This window comes from Tubulanus polymorphus, chromosome 2 (genome assembly GCF_964204645.1).
Source record: "Tubulanus polymorphus chromosome 2, tnTubPoly1.2, whole genome shotgun sequence".
Classification (NCBI taxonomy): Eukaryota; Metazoa; Nemertea; class Palaeonemertea; order Tubulaniformes; family Tubulanidae; genus Tubulanus; species Tubulanus polymorphus.
Window position 1 is genome coordinate 67,645 of NC_134026.1, and position 22,077 is coordinate 89,721.

At 40.5% G+C, this 22,077-nt stretch overlaps 1 protein-coding gene across 1 annotated transcript in view; it reads right to left on the reverse strand.

Annotated features, from left to right (window-relative positions):
* LOC141899597 (uncharacterized) overlaps positions 1 to 22,077 on the reverse strand; it is a 36,608-nt gene that overhangs the window by 11,250 nt on the left and 3,281 nt on the right. The window contains exons 6-7 of the mRNA XM_074785984.1: positions 20,289 to 20,538; positions 10,330 to 10,394 (exon numbers count right to left, since the gene is read on the reverse strand). Of these exons, the coding sequence (XP_074642085.1) occupies positions 10,330 to 10,394; positions 20,289 to 20,538 (315 nt within the window). The remainder of the gene's footprint in view (positions 1 to 10,329; positions 10,395 to 20,288; positions 20,539 to 22,077) is intronic.

A 22,077-nucleotide genomic window follows, 5' to 3' on the forward strand; every position in this document is an offset into this window, starting at 1 on the left:
TGGATGAATCAGCTTTTCGTTCCACGGCCAACTAACTATCCAGGTGTCACCGAGTCGCTAGATAGTTAGTTCTTCCCGCAATTACATGTAGGGAACAGGGGAGAGAGGGAGGGAGAGAGAGAGAGAGAGAGAGAGAGAGAGAGAGAGAGAGAGAGAGAGAGAGAGAGAGAGAGAGAGAGAGAGAGAGAGAGAGAGAGAGAGAGAGAGAGAGAGGGGGGAGAGAGAGAAAAGAGAGGGGAGAGAGGAGGAGAGGGAGAGCGCACGACTGATGCCGAAAGGAAACTGAAATGATGATAAAGTTGCTTAATTGTCGTTATAAATGACATAGTGAGATGAGTCATCGAAAGAGCAGTAGTTTTTACCTGCTGGTTTTCATACCGAATCGCCCGAGGGTACGCGACAGTAGCTACCGGTATACAGGACAATAACGTCACCAAACTAATTACTAATAGTGACACCCTATCGTTCATGTTTTTTACCAACGTAAATGCCAAACAGAGCAATCGAGCAGTTTCCTTTTTAACTTCTTCGATGCCGTAAAAACCGTTATAGAAATGTGTTCACGTATCGAGGAGCACTGTGTGCGTGTGAAATACGTCATCAAATTGGCGGTTGAAATTAACGATTACAATTTTGAAAATTGGCTCGCAATCAAATGAATTTCAATGACATTAAGGATATCGTGCGAGTGGATGTGTACTACGTCATTAATATTGGGACCTAGCCGATTACCGATCAATTCAAATCAAGTTTTGATATACTAACTTTATTGTCTATGAAGCAATAAGTTTGTTATTTTTCGAGACGTCAATAAACTTTCAAGGTAGTTTTCTATTGTATTGTTATTTCATGAACTTTCGTCTGTTTTATAAAGGTGTGGGCAAAAACAACTCATATTCGTCGTCAGAAATATAAGACCGATTCATCCGAGGAACCCTAACTTTCAACAGACAGTATATCGTGTTCATACGAATACACGCCTACCTGTGAGGCATTGCAATGATACTCTAGGTATAATATTCGAGGATAACCACAGCATTCTGATGCCGCAGCTTGGACCGAGCCGCGGGTCTCAGATAACTCGCGGAATTTCTTAATTCGTGAAAATAAACCCGAAAACAAAAAAAGGAATATTTTGAAGATTCTAACTCCCATTAAACCGTATTTAAAGTCGTTAGTGATGACTGGTTAGTGCCACCAGTTATCTCACTAGATGGCGTGCATATCGGTGCGACCCTGTCAAGATTTAGTTCATTAAGGATGAACCCAAATCGAGATTTTTAGCTTCCCAAACCAGAAATTAGGCTTCACCGTGACGTTGATTGTTAGGGTTCAAAGATGGCGCCATCTTTATTCATCGTTCATAGTATTTGAGAAATAATGGACAAAATCCGGGGTCGTTATCCGAATACACACTAGCGACACCTGGTGGATCGGAGTCTGGCGACGCCATTAGGTTCGAATCCGCGTCGAAGGAAGATGTACGGGTATTAAGGTAATAGGATTATACAGTTTGTAGAAGAACTACATAGATATTCATAGTAGGCGTTATTCGTACCGAACTGAACAATATTCACCGGTAAACTCTGCTCACACCGTTACAACTGCTACAACATTAAATTTATTGTCTCGAAAGAAAGATCGATACTTTACGAGATCATCTGCCGATTTTCCAATTTCCTCGGACTTCAATAAGTAATTGCTCGTTGGAGAGCCTTACTTGGTTGAATTTCCTTTTTCACCCGTCGCCTTATGAAAAATTAATTAACTCACAGGAAGCAACACAGCTGTTTGACGAAATGAAACAATGATCTATACGTGAAACAATGCGTACGAGCAGAATGATTGCAGTCGAGAAATGGTTCAGTCAACGATGAAGAATCACCGGTATTTATTGCGATGTATGAACGAAGTACGCGCCTCATTCACTGATTACTGATGTGTTTAGTTGAGTTCACAATCGGAGAAAATTGAGGGAATAATGCAAAATCAGCGGCTGGTTAGAAACAAACCTTCGATCGAGAAATTAATTTGCAAGACGGGTGGTGTAGACACTGGAGATCCAGTTTCTGTTTGACTTTTGTAGAGTTGAAATTAGTTTTTCGATGTTTTAGTCTTGAAATAAGCAATTGTTTCAATCTAATTGATTCGATTCGATTTGAGGCCCTTCATCCACGACACCTGCCGGGAACTGTCCGCGACACCTGCCGGGAACGAAACAGCGGGTTTGATTTTTGAATCGGAAATCGAAGTACAGATAAGGTTGTGCCATCAGTCGAATTAACAGAATTGTTTTCAACCGAAATATTCGGTTCGAGTTCGTGTAAACAATCTTCCGTCTGGAGCCTGAACTGAACAAGCGATTGATTTGAGTTTATTTCTGTTGACCGCAAAATCTATAGAGATTCGGAAAGTCCTCTCTTTGTCGTGTTTAAGCCTTAAGCCGGTCGACGCAACGATCGCGTCGCGTTGAGGCGAGACCTACGCCCGGCTTTGGAGTCAAATATTTTGAGTGTAACGCGTGGACTCTACGTCAAGATGGCTTGATGTAAGTTATTTCGAAGTTATCTTGAAATATCGAATTTCTGACGCAGTTTCTACAATTCTAAGACAATCACACATATAATCATATGTGTATAAACGGCTTTAAATGGAGATTTGAAAGGCTTCAAAATGACAAGTTAGGAATATTCGCGATATATATATTTATATTCATAATCGCCTGATTAAACTACGAAAGTGTCATTTACACATTGTGTCTAGTACCATGACAACACGACGATATATCCAACATCCCACAGGATATTTTACTTATAAACAGAGGAGAGACAGTTTACACCGAGTAATACGAACCGAAAATAAGAAGATATAATCGCTATTAGTCAGACAAACGGCTTCGAATAACCGAGAAAAACTTCTTCAGAATTCGATATTCTCATCTCCGACGCGTTCAAAACGTTTTAATTCGGTTAATACAAATCCGTAGAGAGTAGAATAGCGTCCCGTGTCTTTGATGAAAGCAAGGGGCGAGGAAACGAATAAAGGCGTTTGATTGTTCGCGGCACCTTTTAAGAGAAAAACAATAGAACAGAAAAAAAGAACGACCGGTGTTTAATCTTCTCTTCTATCATCGAATCGATATGTGGTAATGGCTATACCGAGACGTAGCGACGATCGACAAATCTTTATCGAACTCATCATCAGAAATATAACGCGCATAGCTCTCAACATTTAGTTCGAGTGGACCCATCATGTACTTCAAAGCGTCGTATCGGCTCATCCTAGACACTCACTGAACATCGCATTGTTTCAAACCGAAGCTATAACGCAAAAAGTAAAGATCTGCTAATTCCTTTTTAAGGAGGATCCACAAGAAATCGGGGGCTTTGATTTTGCTACGGTAAAATCCCGCAAGCGGAAACGCGATAAATGCCGGCGACGGAAATAGAAAGATTCATTTATTTAAATCAGCAGCAGCCGTTAACGGCGTTAGGGCGGGGCAGTGAAGAGTGGCGGAAAATATGAATTGAATAGTTCACTGAAGCGCGATAACGCTCTCCTCAAATACCGCAACAATAAAAACACAATCTATTATTTACCTTTATTCAGTAAATCTAATGTCGTTTACGGTAATGAATTCATGAAACAGTTCGTAGAGATTGATAATCCACGGTAGAACCGAATGAAGAAATTCAGATAAATGAGTCATATTTAATCTGACTTAATGTATTTTTCTATGTATTTTAACGCTGTATTTAGTCTGATCTGCAGATGGCCTTTTAGAACAATGAATGAAACAAAGAGATCCAGGTATCTTTTCTCCGGGTCATTAAACAACGATAAAGAATAACCCATCTTTCTGACAATGTTTTCCCATCTCGTAAGGCGTTGCAGCAGTCTTGTTGGTAAGTGTTAGCGGCGCCATTAAGATGGACGCACCATCAGTTATACTATCACCAGGTGTTGCATAGATACACATAAACACCCCGAAAGACATTAGCCATAATGACTGCACAATACCTCTTCAAAGATAAGACCGCTACTAATAAAACCAGCGGTGAACAGGACGAATATTTTTCTATCGAGTTGTGGATTGCTTTGATGGCGGTAAAAATGAATCATTTATGACCTGGACAGCGCTCCATATGGTTTGTTTAGGATATCATTTCCTTTTTTCATCCTCAGTCGACACCCGAACAGCCGTCAACGAGCGCTGAAACCGCATGCATAAAAACATGAACGCTATTACTTTCATCGCTAGAGCGGCGCGTTTTAAAAATAATCGAAATGTCCGTCGCACACACCGCGATAAACTAAACGATGAACCGACAGATGATGTTCGGCGAGCGCCGTGTTGTATATGGTTCCAGAGAAGTTAACGAAACAATAGCGTGTGTTTGCCTAAAAAAATTCTTCATTATCCCATTATCTTATATGGAGAGATACCCGACCAGTGCATACTGTTAGCGGCGGTAATGATGAAAATTTAGTATTCCCCAGCGTTAACGTTTCCACTAGTATATGTCATCATAATATCCTCCGGTTCTATCAACTATTCCCTGAACAGCAGTGCCAGGTTCTACATTAATAGACCTAGTACATTTCACCTGTTCTGTAAGCCATTACCCGGGGACGCATAAAACCTATGCCTGAAAGTCAACGTCAGTAATTGCCACGCAGGTATATCTGCATATAAATTCATTTACCGCGATACAAAAGAATGATGATCTTTAACGATTTGAATGTACGAGAAAAAATGTGCCCCACGAGAACATTTCAAAAGGAATCGACGCAGACTACGCCTTCAAAGAATCCATCCAAGGTCGGTGTGGAGATGCTCGCTTGCCGAAGTAATGGTTGGTTCACGACGCTGATATCCCCTCGGTGAACGGGGAAATTAGATTCTATGTCGACATTTTCGTCCCCGGCGAGACAAATTATAACAGATTCAGATCGAGTGAGAAACGTTCTGCTTTTATGACTCAATCACAAGCTTTGAACTTGCACCTCAAATAAATTCATTTCGAAATATCTGAAAACCACCCGTCATCGCTAGTCACGGGCCTGGATTGATCCGATATAAACCTGTACACCACATCAACCGACGTTTCCATCTTTTCGCATTTATTTTCGCCAACTTTCATAAAATTCTGGCTTAGTCACGTGTCGAATGAAGTTTTGTTTTTGGAAATCGATCGATTCATCAAAAACACTTCAAGTAAACATCAGCGACTGCGCAATTATAGAGAGGAAAGTTATGTACAGGACAAATCGAAATCGAACGGCGCTGAAAAAAATATTTGCCGTTAAAGAATGAATCGGAGGCATCCCCCTCGAGCAGGCGTGTTCTCTGCCAGTAATTAGTGATTACGTGGCATTTAGAAGTCTTTGTTTTGAGAAAATCGACACCTCTGATACGTGTATATAATACACCGCTGAAAGTTAATAACACTCAGTCCCTGCAGTCAACAACAATTTCATTTGTATATATTTCCAGTTTTTAGTTCTCTAGGCAGTCGGTATAACACACCGAGACACCGGTTGTAAGGATTCTGGGTGCGGTCAGGTATTGGTTAAAGCTATTTCGGAAATGCGATGACTTGTCTTGGTTTAACGATGTTTTCCGATGAACTGCAGTATTTGCAGCTGCTGATGTCTAATTCGCGTCATGTACGAGAATTACGCCGGTGACTAAGATACATCGCATTCTCCCATAAAACACACCTTTAGACCGAGAAACAAAACGTGTGTGCGTGGCGCGTGTACGTCCGTCTATATGTCCAGTACTAGCCACTCGCTCTAATCTACTTAATTGCTTTAGCTTTTTCTGGACGTCTGGTCAAGGTTAGAGAATGTGCGCTGAATTAACCATCGATTACGTTCAATTTCCTGTCATTATTTCAATGGTGCCCGTCGCCGTTCCTTAACCGGGTGAAATTAGTAATTTATGAAGATTGGTAGCCGACGAATGCGGTGTCGATTTACGTTTCCAAACTAACGAGGCAAGAACGCCTCATTTCCACAAACGAATCTCGCAATGTTATAGATTTAGTAGAAAATGTATCCATTGGAATTTGATTTGGAAAGTCCTGAATGGTGAACTCCATGGATGTTTGCTAAGTGTGGAAACATGGATCTAAATAGACTGGAATCTTAGCATACCTGAAGATGATAATAATTAGGATAAAGTCGAAAAGTCGAAAATAAATCCCTCACTAAAGGAAACCTTTTCGGAGAAATTTTCCACCTCTGAGTGCGGGATTTTCTAAGGCACCTGTGATCTATAGTCTAACATAAACTCTTTAAGTTCGTATATCGTCGATGAATTCGATTTTCGATGTGCTTTTGACTTCATAAGCAGCGGTTGGCGGCTGGTCGTACAAGCGCCATTTGCGCGATATGAACGCTTTTACGAAAGCTGTCACAAGAACGGAAACCCAATAGAAATGACTGAGCAAAAATATGGATTGAAGCTTTATTATATAGAGCATTGAAATACGGCGAGGACGAAGCGAGGCTAATCGAAGAAACCATCGCCAGAAATAATACCGATTGTTGACGCGAGAATTGCCAGGGTAAAAAGAAAACTACTCAATCAATTAACCGGTTCGACCGTGTCAGACGGTGAGTCAGAATCTGAGCCGGCCACAAGTGACACAACCAACAAAATATGATTGGAATAAATCCGAGTAAAACTGTCAGCTTGGATTACTGTAAGTTATCGATGGAAGTTTAGATTACAAATTTATGAGTAACGGAAGATTGTCGGGAGTTTACTGGCACCTTACTGAGGGAATGTTGTATCAGACACATTGGTCAGTGGAGGTTCATTAGAATGTCGTCTGTGTTCGTGGTGGTAAATGTTTGGTCCATTAGTGACCGGGAATACTGCCGACATACTAAACAAGTATCCACGGTCAAACGATAGTTTTTGTTCATTAGCAGAAACGGAAGTTGATGTCTCCATTTTCGCGCATCTCTGTCCAGAAGATTAACTAGAGAAAATGTAATATACAGTTTGTGATGACGGACCTTCTTCCCTTGTAACCTTCAACGCGGTCGCGGGTAAACATTGCGATAGTAGAGCGCTCTTCTTGAGTTACTATCATGTATGGAGTCCATGTTCCCCGGGAACCCTCAGTAGGGTGAAGATTGCTCCGCGCAACACAGGTTAAACATCACTTTAATAAGTCCACAGCCCGGGTGTCCTCAATTCGGTCAGGCATTTTTCAACTCAAATCATTTCTATCGATATTTTCCCCTTCCCTTCGGCGCGAGTGAGCGCAGGCTTTTCGGTGAACAATAGACGATTGAGTCTATTACAAAAAGTCAATAAATAAACAAGTTTTATAATTCAAATTGACGATGTAAAGTTTAGTCGCTAGAGCCGTGACGTCATAAAGTTCAATCGAAAGCAAAACTGAATAGAAAACGAAGAAGCATGACGTGTGTTCACGTGCACAATACAGACGAGACGGATGTGCAGCGATTTTCAATCCGTCGCTATTTCAAGAAAGTAATTCTTCTGCCGGGCGGCTAAAAAATCTTTTATTCAAAGGTTACTTAAATCGCGCGGTGAATCAGCGAAGCTGAATATTTTCAGTTAAAAGGAACGGGATACTGTTGACAATGGGAGAATGTAAAATAAATCTAGGAATGTTGCGGTGCGGTACATCGGGGCTACAAATTGCCTTGCACTGCATCATAGAACTGATGTATCTGTCCTTTGATCGATGGTCCCGCAGTTGATGAGAAATAATGGAAAAGAAATGGAGCTGCGTCAAACATTAATGTTGATAAACGTGACGAACAGATTGAAATGTCTGTAGTATTATGACTGACCCCGGACTGACGGAGAATCCTACATTCACTCATACAACTTAATCCACTACAGTGAACGCTGCTGCTGCTGCTGCTGCTGCTGCTGCTGCTGCTGCTGCTGCTGCTGCTGCTGCTGCTGCTGCTGCTGCTGCTGCTGCTGCTGCTGCTGCTGCTGCTGCTGCCTCATTTGAACAGTGTTTTAGACGAGTAAAACAATGACAAATCCAACAACTGATTAACGATTGTTTATACACGACAGGACAGACTGAAAGTGTAACAGTAAAAATCAACTCGGGACCCAACGTTTAAATTATGACCTATTATATCATAACTTCAGATGCGCCATTAACGCGAGATCATAGTAAAATCTGCTGGTAAAACAGTTAATTACGGTCACCAGTAAAGGTCGCTACTCATTATTAGAATCCTTTAGATGCGCGCAAAGTTAAGAGTTAATATTTCAAAAAGAATTGAACGGCTGTAATCTATCTGACGCCGAGGCAGAACTGTATTTTGCGATGTTTGAAATCACTCCCAAACGGCCGTACAAATTACATCCAATCACATGGCAATGTTGATCTTTCAACCGCGTTTACGTCTGTTCGAAGTAATACGAGGCGCCCTTCGGGGGAAGAAGGAAATATTCTGTCAGGGGGTGCGGGGCGGGGCGGGGGCGCAACGTTTCGAGTCTGATAAACAATTAAAGTATGATAGTATATAATGTTGTTAACTGGACGTGACTGTTGGCGACCACATACATTTAACGACACTTTCGTCTGACACTCCGCCGCAGTCTCAGATCGTTTGCCTTTAAAAAGATACACGTCTTACATCTTATGCATTTTTCAACGGCTTAAGTGACTAAAAGTCATTTAGCCAGTAAGGAAGCCGTCACATAACTGCCATGTATTATTACTGATAGAATCAGACGACAGTGATCAATGTCTAAACAGGATTATTACTAAACGGACGGAGGAGCTCTACGCAGCCTGAGCTGATATTCAATCTGTGTCTTAACTAAACTACATATACCCAGGCAGTATTCTAGACACTGCACTTTGTCAGTCGATTTCACATGACTCCCGAGACCGAATCAAATATTACTCGGTTATTCGGTTCAGACACGGGATAACAAATCACAAAAACAATGACAAAGTCGTTACTGTTATTGAGCAACTGAAAACTTCAACGGCAATTACTAGAATTCTACGATAAATGATGATTTCAAATATCCACGACTCGAAATTCTCTCGCCACCTCAGTGGCGCTGATGTTTAGGCCTCTTGTAACTTCTTTTTCTAAGGATGTCCTCGTCTATGCTTTGTAAAATGTATCGTAGTTATTTTTAGATCAGCCCATTTCCCTGCGTTCATTTATTATTACGAAATGGCCTCCGACCAGCAGCACTAACCACCACGACGAGATGTAAACAGCCATTTCTAAATGATTTCTAGGTGATTTGATGACAGCACTGATCATCAGAATATAGCCAAAGGTTTGCCAATCTCATATATGTAAAAGCACGATTACAGACACGAGAGCTTCGAGCGAAAGATAGCTCAACCCATCGGGAGGATTAGGTTCTCGTTTTGGCTCGAGGTGAAGCGACTAAAAATTGATGACTCAGTATCGCGTAAACTGTTGAGGAAATCTGATATAGTTGTTTCTGTTGGCGAAGAAGATGATGTTGGTCGGGATTTAAGTCACGACATTCTCTCGGACACGGTGATCGGTGAACTATATCAATGACCTCCCGTAAGAAACTGCAGCTACGTATGATTCATCGTCAATTCCCGCAAAGGACGTTTCCTTTCTTCAGTCACCGCGGATAACGTGATAAATACCAGTTCCGTTGTGAATCTTTCACCGGAAGAAATCTTGCCGCTGTCAGGTGCGCGAAACTTTTCACAATGCGTCGTTAGAAACGGGTTTTTTTCCTTTCCAATTTACATTATTTAATTTCGTGCGTGCAATTGCCGAGACTCGTAAACCGGGAAGAGATTTTGGATCACGGAACCGAATGTGAGAAGAAGAGCAAAGTTTTCAGCTGATTCAGATAATTCTAGTAAAAATAGCAACCATTTCATCGCACATTTTCTAACAATATTCTAACACTACTATATTACACGCCATCTGATTCACGCTGTTCTTACATTTTGAATGACACGACTATTTTCCGATATTTTACTATATTTTTTGGCTACTCGAGATTCAAATGAGCAAACAACAGCTTGCATTCTATAGAAAACTGACAGATACATCAAATTGAAAAAAACCACAAACACGAAGAGAAATAGACTAAGAGAGTATAGTGGCATTACGACTCAATTCTTGAGCCATTATCAAAACTAAAAGAGTATTTTACGTTTCGACTTCTCTACATTTCTATGAGCCATTGTCACAACGGTTTTTAAGCCGCTTTCTTCAGGATTTTCTCTGGATTATTGTGGTTTTTCTTCATCAAACAACGTCTCAATTTGTCACATGCACGAATGAAATGAATTTTACCTCTCACGATATCTACTACATTTTCCTTTCTTCTCAATAGTCGCACGCATTGGTATTTTGATTGACTGAAAAGAAATAAAAACGAAAACATTTTAAAATATCTAACTTTTTATCGAAGCGTTCAAGCTTTATCAAATTATTCAAAAACATTTGTCTTTTCTTTTCATTTTTAAGCTGCTTTCAAGGTGTGGGTTTCTTCTGTGCATGATTCAGGCTAGTGGATGGAATCTTATGAAATTTTATGAAGTTACGCCGGACTATAGAGAAGAATTCCTTCGAATGAAATCGTCAAAATTTTACGGATGAGAGGCTGGAGACAATACTTTCTAGGTGAAAATTGGCAATTTTTCACGCGTGAAATGCGAGCTGTTTGTGAGAAATGTTGCGTGAAATTTGATTGGCGACCCGTATTGTTACCCGCAGGGGAAGAGATGATGGCGATTCCTCGACTAAGACTCGTTCAGTAACAATGATTATTACTTGTAAATATCGGATATACACTTAATAACGGATGTAATTTTGTCGAGATATTTTGCGGCTTCTCAACACGAGATACTGCGCCATACTCAATCAATGCAATATATGACGTGAAAGTAGATCCGACACTGACGCGGAGTGGAACGGTCTGTTTACCCCACTCCGCGAGCCGACGAACACCGTTTGAAAAATCGACAATGAGAAACTGCGAGGACATCGCAGCAACAACCCTTATTGGGAAATTGAGCCGGGGTGCGGCGTCCTTACTTCAGACGCTTGAAGTACTTTACTTTATAGACATGTCAATAATATAACCGGGTGTTGTCGGAAACAGCTCCGTCGCGAACATTCCATCGTATCATTTAACAGCTTGACCAGATTTCAGCCGTTCAACAACCGCCGCCAAAAAGACTGAGCGATAAAAAAACTGAGAATGAAAAGATGGCTGCTGTTTCACGCGCAGACGCGGAACATCTTGACCAAATTATCATTGTACCGGCAATGCCGTACATGACGGTCAAATTACCAGTACCGGAGTTTTATTTGATTGTTCCGAATACTTATTCTGGTCGTTGTCATGCGCGTTGATGAAGTGACAATAGCTAACAACATTCATTTAACAGCGCGCAGACGACAGACGACAGATAATTTACTGCATGACTTTGATATTGAAGTCTAAAGTAGAAGTTACGAAGAGGCTGAAAATCAGACGACATGAGTCACTAGCTCACACACTTGTGAGAAAGTGAGAGAGCGCGACTTAGAACGGCGGGCACTTTTTACACAAATAGCGCTAAATTACTATCACAAATATCCCGGTACCTTTCAAAGCTCCCGGTAAGACACAGATGATTAGGTTATTTACAGAACAAAAACTTCGCCGACAGGCATTGTGTGACGTGAGAACAAGAGTAGCCATAGCATACATAAAACTAACCGTAGTCACGAAAGATGACACAAAGAATCGATGCATATTGCATGATTTCGCCGACGAATTGACGTATGATTTTAACAACGTTTGGCACAAAATAGCACGTGCTTATAATGATAACCAGACGTTTCCGCTACAGCACGTCAGTATTATCAGTAACTACTAGTAGAAACTCATTTGAATATGTCCAGAAAATAACATTTTCAACCTCAATTTTCTCTTCCCGATGATTGCGCGTCAGTCGTTGTTTTCTGCGTCTCGAATAAGAACAAAAGATCAAAATCTATATCGTCATAAAGTTCTTTGTTTTTAGAACAAAAAGAGAATCCATATTCGCGTTTATGAGAGTGAATCACTAAGCGACATGATCAATTTTTCTTGAAATAATTCCTCAATAACTGAATAATTGGCGGCCGAAACCCGACGAAATGAATACGTGTATTAGTTCAATAATACAGTTAACTCGGCCTTCGTTAGAACTGCCGCAAATCAGCGAATTCGGAACCGAGTTTAGAATTGAGGGAAATCAGTTTTTCCAGCTAAATCTACATCAAATTCATTAACTGGAGCGGTTTACTGGAGTTGACTGGCGTCGAGTAACGAGGCTCGATTATTAGACCGTATTTTCGTCGAATGCAATTTCTGAATTTGAACGAAATTTCATCACAAACTTTAAAGAAAAAATTCATTCCCGTTAAACCGTTTAAAAGGAACGAACGACTCGTGCAATCAGTTAGAATCCGCTTTCAAATGAATAGAATCGAGCGACACTGTCTTCGTTCGAATCCGATTATAATTTGATCTCTAAATGAAAAGGATTTTTCCGTTCTGCACTATCGTTCTCAGAGCGATCCTGAAATTTCTCGAATTTTTCCCTCGCTGTATTTAAGCATTAAACGTTAGGTGCTGAATTTAATTTGCTTGATGAGCTTTGACTGTCTATTTAAGGATTCTGTTTTTGACGACGAAGGCAACAAGAATTTGCGCATTAAAGGGACTCGCATTGTAAATGACTAATCATTAAATGTCTCTCTTTTGCTTCATCGGAAAATCCGAGGTTGATCCATAGTGTTGTATATGATATATATATATCCAGCTGAGAGTAAGGGGGGGACATACCAAACATCTGATGCTTTTAACGCCTGGTGGAAGCGAAAAGGCGACGCAAAACGTATGAAATCAACAACCGTATCATTATCTGACCATTGCGCGCTGTTCGCTTAGCTATTAGTTACAGTTGTCAGTCTTAGTAGGTACTAAATCATAATGCAACCGGTTTTTACCAACGCGCTACAGACCGTGAAAAAGCAGTAATTTATATGTTTAAATGGCTCGCTGTCCTTTGACACGGTGTCCAGATCGCTGCACTGTCATTAAGACGGTGTTTTAGGGAGGAAGCGAGAGGGATGAAATCTCCTAGCCGGCTTCCGTTTATCGTTGCGTCTGATGACATGTATCTAAACACACGGAGAGTGAGGAGAGAGAGAGAGGAGAGAGAGGGATAGAGAGAGATAGAGAGAGATAGAGAGGGAGTGTGTGTTGGGTGAATAGCCTTGGAATAGAGGAACTGAACGCGTATTATATCAGTCTTTTGTCAGCTGCTATACTGATACACTCACTCATTTAATTTCACTAAGACAGCCATTTTACATCTTACTGATTATTCATTAAATCTACAGCATTTCAAGCCCTACGAATTAATCGAAATTCTATCTCTGACAAATTTCGCTTTGAAAAAAACCCATGTACCTTGTCGCTAGTTGCTATTTTGTTTCAAAGGGCAAGGTCACGATGTTGTGGCTAAAGGCAATGTCGAAATGAACGCAGTAAAATGATGACAGTGAGAAACGTACTTTTTTAAGTAATTGCAAAGACAGAACATGTTTCTATGACAAAGCGTAAACGGGTCCTTGAAGCAGAATCCATCTTTGAGGAAGCAAATGCATTTCGAGATTCCTGCTGGTGGATAAATGAACATAAATGACCTTCTAAAGTCGTTATAAGAATAGGGAACCGCGACACCAGCTATCCCGCGAGACAAGCACTCGAACTAATATACACTCGTCGTAATATACCTGATTCATTATCATCAACTTTGATGTAAATTTTTAGGCTCCAAATCCACACGTTATCACAGGGCCCACCATATATACGATAAATTAATTCTTCTACCAAATTCTTATAGTTTTCTTTAATAATTGATGTTTTAAGGGTTTATTCGAGTTGAACTAAAATGTAGAAGAGACCGAGTAACCACTAGCGCACCTGGCGGATCCTCGCATGCCAGAAGCGGAAACCTCGATTGCCGCAGTAGCCTTGGAGATTTCTCATTGCACTGATTTAACCAATCAGGACATGGTTATGCAAATGAGGTGAATGTGCGCGCACGTGTTTGTGTACAATGTGAATGTAATATCGGTAATGCGTGTGAACGCGTGAAGCGAGGAATTATGCAAATGTTAAACATACACAATGACAACATGAACTTTTTACCGATGGACAAGGAGTGCACCTCGGACCTATCAAGTAAAGAGTCTTCGGGTCGTGTGGGGAATGCAGATTGTCAGTGAAGCAAGTGCAACATCGATTATCTGCCATCTTCTCCATATTGTTGACGACTCTTCTCCTATTGCTTTATAATAAGAAACCATAGCTTCTCTTCTATGATAAGTTCTTCTGCTTCAACAGTTATAGCCGTTATAAATATATCGATCTGTCGGAAGTAAAGTGACACCAGTTGCGTGTGTTTTAGGAAGTGTCGGTTGGTCGGTCGGTATCGCGCCGCGACAGAAAAAAACGGACATGGAGAAAAATATAGAATGTTTCTTGATGAAACTGGCAGCGAAGTTTTGAGAATTTTCTGATTGTAGAATCGATTTCTTGTTCGGGAAAAGTTCAACTGCTTGGCATAAAAAACAGAGTTTTCTTACGCGCGACACGGCACATCAATTTCATGTTGTGATACGATAATTCGCAAACAATGAACACGGATTGTCGAATCAATAGTTCGCTTCTACTCGGTTCCGCTTGTTTCTATTTGACTCATTAAACGATTTTCAAATTCTTTCAACCGAAAGAACTATCCGCGCGCCGAACGCGGGTTTTAAATTTGAAAATTTAATCATTTTAACGCAAACAAAAACAACGTCGTAAGACAATGAAGTTAAGTAAGATTTCGCAGATGCGGGTGACAGAGCCCGGGGGTTGATGAGGTGGGTTGATACAAGTGCCATAGATACTAATTAGGCCAGACAGGCATAAACAATAGATAACGAGTCTCCATGGCAACTAAATGATAAGATTGAAAATGAAAGCAATTGTCAACACTGAACAAGAAACAAAAAAAGTAAATTAAAGATTTCCCTGCGCAACTATTCTAAGCCTAATTGACAACGTTTCCTGTCAAAACACCTTGCATCTTTTTTGTATAATGGATTAATGGTATTGAGGTTTCATAAGATTTGCCTCTTGTTGCTGTCTCTGATCCGGCTGAGTGGATGAAATACTTCATTCTTGCAAAGTGTCAATGGGAAATAAGTTGAGATACATTTGAGGAATAATAACTATGTAACCTGCTGCGCGGGGTCATTGATATCTATAAATCCAGATTGAAGTCATCAGTCTAGTCCTTGTAATCACGAAGATAATATTGACATGTCTGAGTCTCGTAAAGAAAACAATTCATCAAATATTCAAAACATTTTCTGCTGACACGATCGAATATACAATGATTTACAGAGCGATTTAATTATTTACATTCATTATATATGTTTTATTTGCTGCATCGCGAACGAGTCTTACAATAAAACAAGATGTCGTTGTTTTCATTGTGCAGTGTTTTCTGCTGTTAAAAGTCAGAACGCTGGTTATAATATGTGACGTCACGACCTGGTCGGCGGCTCATGGTTTTTGATATATCAGAGATGAAAAGTTACATGAACGACTTCGGAATACGGGTAAAGGTTTGTCGTTACCTCGGGTAACTTTTCATTCTTGGATAAATCATCAACCGCGACGCTCAATCCTGACGTCAACAAGTCTATGACAATTGCCATCAGGTTTGAATCCCAGTACCGGAGATCTGACAACCTCGCATGCCAGTAGCGGCGTTGAATGGAGAATTACGCTTGGACTGGTCGTCGGTCTCTACCTTCAGTTAGACTGCGAATGCAGGTGGCGCAGAATTGGACAGGCGACCAGTCTAGAATGACGCTCAAACCTGACGTCAACAAATCTCTGACAATTGCCATCAGGTTCGAATCCCAGCACCGGAGATCTGACAACCTCGCGTGCCAGTGGCGGCATTGAATTATTCCAATCGGTTCGAATCCCACCGAAGTACAAAGTAAACCGCAGCTCGTGTATTGTTGGTTTTTGAATTTAAACGCCAAGACAGGTTCTTCCAGAAATTATCCGTTAAACTCAGCGAACAAACATGAAGATTTTTTAAGGCTAATAGTAGGCCTTTACATACTGTATCTCGGTAGTAAATCCATCGTGAAATCCTGAAATCGATTGGTTTCATTTTTCATTAATTTTGACGAATAGAAACTGCGGTAGTATTAGAGAGATATAATCCATCACTCATACTCTCGTCTGATGACAGGTATTATACAATTTATCTGATGATGTTCAATGGAATGAAATGAATTCCATGTCATCACTATCCATCCATCTAACTCTCTCCTACCCTACTCTCTCTCTCCTCTCTCTCGGTGTCATCTCCTGTCTCTCTCCCCACTCTCTGTCCCTGTACCTCTCTCTCTCTCTTCCCGTTCTCTTCACTCGCCCATCTTTACCTCCTCATCCTTATCCTTTCCACTCTCTCATGTTCCCATCTATTCCACCAATCTCTTCCTACTCTTCCTCAGACAGTTTCACGGTTTCTCATCTGTTGTCTCTTAAACCTCTGTTAACGATCGGTATTTTTATCTGACCACACTTCCTGTCACAGTGTGTTCTTATTTGCAAATTGAGCTTCGGGCTTAAGTCTAGAAATCGGAGAGTTTGGGAAATATCGAGGATAAGTTAACGGTGTATTGATCTCTGAAACCAATAACAGGTGTCCACCACCAGTACCACCGGTACCACCAGTACCGCCATCAGGCAATCATCTAATTAGTTTGCGCAGTAATTTCCTGTATTAGGAACGACGCAATTCCATTTACCTATTAAATTTGAGTTGTAAGTAGGTCAAAAATACATTATCCCAATAAGACAAGTCGTAACACGATTAGCATTATAATACATACATTACGCTAAATTAGCATACTAATCTGCATACGTATATTCGATTAGTTATAATGATCTACGGTATATAGAATAGTTAAGACGAAATTCTACAGCCCTTTAAGGAGGCGAAGTAACGAGCGCGTTGAAGAAATCGGGTTCAAGCGAGAGTTGAACACGATTTGTACCGGACTCAGCATGCTTTTAATTACATCCTCCCGTCGGTTACACAGACTACACGACGTCCATAACGGGCGATATTTAATTATCATTTCGCCGTTATAGGTATACGTGTGTGTATTATAACATAGTCCGCGTGTTGTATTACATCTCCGCTAGTATTTATCACTTTATCATTACTAGTTGACAGTTTTATAGAAATTATCAAACAAATCGGCCGTGTGTACAGGAAAGCCACCATCACATCAACGGCTATTATTTCCAGATGGTTTCTCCGTCGCTAACGCGATAACGGAACGGAAAATAAACGAGACAAACCAGTAATACTCGCGCGAGGTTTAGTCCGCGTATATGACCCGATGACAGAGCCAGTGACATGCAGTCGCGTGCGGATACAAAATTACTCAACGAATTCCAACAGTCGAATATAGCCATACTTCATATGAATGAATAGAAAAATCCACAATAATTCATCCTCCCTATTCTGGGATTCGAACCTGATCAGTCTATAGACTGGTTATCTGGGATAGACTGGTTGCCAGTCAATTCAATTCAATCATCGATATATTCAAACCAAAAATAACTTGATATTAATCCTTGATATTAGATAATCTATACCATATTATTGATTGTCGACAATATCAAGAAATATATGTGTTATTTTTCAAGGCATCAATAAACCCTCGAGATACCGACGGGTTCGAATCCATGCCGAGGAAGGATGACTATAATTCCGATGATATCAATAAACTGGAGGAAGGTCATCAATCTATACGAGGAAGGATATCATGACAAACTGATGTAGAATCCCTTGAGTCACGAGAGGGCGTAACCATGTAACCATGTAATCGAAGCACATAGCTCTTCATGGCTCTGAAATATGGATGAGTTGAAGGTTTCTCTCTTCTCCACCCCAGGGATACCAGAAAAAAAGATAGCTTAGTGTTAGTTTATTTAGGATACGGTACTCTCAAAAGTATCAATTATTACTACATAATATATGATTGCTGTATGATAACCGAATGATAACAGCCAACATGGCGCGCATCCTCGCTTACCACCGGGCGAATCCTCGCTTACCACCGGGCGAATCCTCACTTACCACCGGGCGAAACCTCGTTTACCACCGGGCGGAAAACCCATGTATTATCGAACTTAGTAATGCGTTCCTTGTGTATTAGTATAACATATACGTGATTGCGATAACTTCAAGTATAAAATCAAAACATTTCGCGATGTTGTCACATCAAACGGTATTTACTAAGACGCCGTATAAAGGCCGTGTTCTGCGCTGTGTCTATTTTTCACCGAATAGACGACGACAACAACTAGAAATTTAGGAGAAACTTTCATGCTCAATCAACAGTAAGAAGAGATTAACAAAGAACCCGTATAAAAGGTTTCATCGTTTCAGCTTATATCCACACTGCATCCTTATGATTACAGAACATCGACTCTGATTTCGCCGTGTAATTTCCTTCTGAAAATGGTATCCGCGGCGCGTGTTGTCAATTTTGTTTTTCTGCCGGAGACTCGACGTGTAAGGATTCCGTTCCGCGCGTGTTAGGTAGAAAAAATACAAGATTGAACCTTTTAGCGAGATATGTTTACGTCATACGTCTGGACATTGATCGCTTATAGGTTTATTTAGGGGTTTTATTTCGGCGAAATTAATCTCTGATATCATTTTCTATAAGGTAATTGTAACCTTTTAAAAATACGAAATTATCATACTGTCCCCACCCAAAAACATACCATCAAATGCCAATCTGCCAGTCTGTAAAATGGCTGAATAAAAACGGCGGTTTTTTCATACGATAGGTTTAGCCGAAAGTGATGATGCATTATCAAAAATGGTTATTCATAAAAGGCAACTCAATGGTCAACCACAATAATTAGAGTCATGATTTTTTATAAGTATGATTGATGTATGTATATATGTATTATCGTGTCTATGAACGGCGGTCAAATAAGTGCTAATGACTAGAATCAAGATTAATAGTCAATTATGACATTAACACCAGGAGAGACCGCATAATCATACAGAACCACATCAAACCTCATCGGCTCAGTGAGTATAGAATCCAGCTGACAAAATACATCGAAATTCGTGTGTCTGATGTAACGATCAAATATATTATACCTTCAGGGTGATTAATATCGACATCATTGCGACTCGTTAAAACCGAGTTGCGCTTTCTACTTCTCTCCACCGTCGATATAGTTATTATTCAAACGATAAGAACTCAGATGAGTGTATTAGCAAATGAGTGAGAAATTAACACCTCCACCAGACACACATCGCCTCTCATCAAAAACACGATAAACAAAGCCAATCAGTGTAGGTGTTTTATCATCGAATCGGCACGATTTACAAGACGGCGAAACATGTGCGCCTTTTCTTCCAGGCCATTTTTAATTATTGTCAAATTTCAAACGGTCGTTTGACAGTAAAACCCGGGGCTGTCGGCGGAAAGATGACAGAATGAACGCGATGAAGAGTTGACAGAACCTGAGGCGATGTAGAGATGACGGAGCCTGTGGCGTGGTGGACCTGTGCGCGCCACGCGTTTCATCGACTGTTAAACGCATTTGATAGAGGTTAATAAATTTAAAACTGCAATGGATGAAAAAGGCAGTGACATGTATCCGCTCGAGTCAATCAACCGGAGTGCAATCTGAAAATGGACGTCTATCATTTTCACTATCAGAATACTAAATAGATTTGCTGATAGAATATATTGGTAAAATGCCCGTAAGAAATTCGTTTCCCTGTTAGAATATTCTAACTATAAAATGATGAGGGATGTAACAAAAAATGTCGGACCGGTATCATTAAATAAACCGAATGACGTCATCCACGGATCTGTGAAACCGGCCTCATATACAGGAGACTGGATACTGATCCGGTAGTAACTTCAATTTAATGTTCCCTGCAACTTTTGGACTTCGTAAAGCCCAGGGCATATCCTTATTCCCTATTGACTCGATAAGCCTGTGTGGAGTGCCCCAGGGAGATGAATAAAGTCCCTCCGGTGCATTGGGAGAACCACTCTGGGCCCAGGCATGTTCGTGTTTAACTGTGTTCATGCTTTGGAATAATTCTAATATCTGTTTGGATTTGATCAGTATTATCACTTACCATCCCGATGTTGTGAAGCTGACTGCTTGGAAAAGTTTCTTGGTAGTTGTAAGCCGATCGAGCCGATGACATCTCAATATATCAGTCGCTATTTTCTCAGCTTTGTGATGATTTTTGTAGTAAACGTGAATTGTGTTCCTCGATTTCTCGACGTGGTAAATATGTCTGGCGGAAAGATCGTGCCAGCGATTATGTGAATCTGTCAACCATTGTGGGAATGTACAAACAGTCGTAGGATACTCTTGAATATCTGAAAAAAAACAACAATATTTATCAGTATTCCCGCTGCCTGTAGGTCATAAACCCACTCCGGAAAATAGATCCGTTCATTTTTCAAAGTAAATTCTCCAAGAAGAAGTTGTCTGTAATGAAGGGCTTAGTGAGACATTTTCTCGATGTTAATGGATTATTTTTTCTTCAGTGAAACGAGCGCAGGATTGCGGCCAAGATCGAAATAGAAAGAATCCTGGTTCCACGAGTGTTTTTGATAGAAGATTATTTTCGACCCCCGCGGATGAATTCATTTTTTTCTTCAATGTTCTACTGACGTTCAACGAACCCAAGAATGTATTCCGTTAGAATTCCACGAACGCGTAAAAATAGATATTCTTAAAACGTATCGGCCAAAATCAAAGGTAGAAAGCTCTAGTCAGAAAATGGTGCATATTCAACATTTAAAACGTAATTTAGTTTTAAAATTTTAAAAATAAGATAAACTCGTTTTAAACTATTTTAAAACTTAGTCCCCGCCTTTCGTCAGAAACATATTCGTCTTAATCAGATTTTAGCTTACAGAATCTTCGCTATCATCACATATTCAGAGTCGGTACGATGGTCGCTAGCAGGAGACCCACAGGGCAGACTTTCACAGGAAATACGAAAGAAGAGAGACATGAAAAAGGTATATTCTCAAAAAGTGCAAGACGTATCCACGCACAGTGAATGCCGAAGGCGCGATGCCAAAATAAACTTGAATATTCTGAAATTTCAGTCCATTTTAACGTAATTTCCAGGCACTTGATTGACATTAAAGAGAAATCTATAAGAAAACGACCACCGAAATAGATTGCGGTTGTTTTTCAAAAGGGCACGCGAAAATTGCGACAGGAGAGCAGCGTCTGAATCGAGCCGGTGGCTATACAAAACGATTACGGGGAAACATACGTTTAGTTTATTGGTTGACTACGACGACGATAGTACGAGATTTAACGAATAGATCAGGAACCTCGCGATGAATCCGTTACAGTCCTTTATTTATATCCATTTTATTTGTATTATCGAGACCAGGCGATTTCATCGTACAGCCGTAAAACAAGACAGGAATGCTTAGTAGAACGTAAGGAAGGACGCGCGGGAAATGCTTATTAATGGCGGGTGTATAACCCAACACGTAGAGGGACAGGGGTATAGTATTCAATCGCTTCTCATTAATCTTATACACTAATAGTCCCCTGATAATAGTCAACTCTATAATCTTTTCTCATTCGGCGGATGAAATCAGCTGCTACTGAGTTTTTACGGATTAATCTACCGTTCTATTTTCTATCCTCCGTGTGTACAGACAGTCGTTCTCAGCGCAGGCGCACTGGCGGCTGCTGCTGTACAACGTTCCCGTTTGAATTCCGTGCAATTTAATTACGCGACAACTAAAACCCTGAGAATTTACCATTTTACAACCGGTATTTAAGAGTAAATGAAAAAGCGGTAATGCACCTTACCGACTGACGGTGCAAACATGTGTTTTAGAGAGAAATTTGTTTTACAATTGGAATTTCTCGAGTTCCATTAG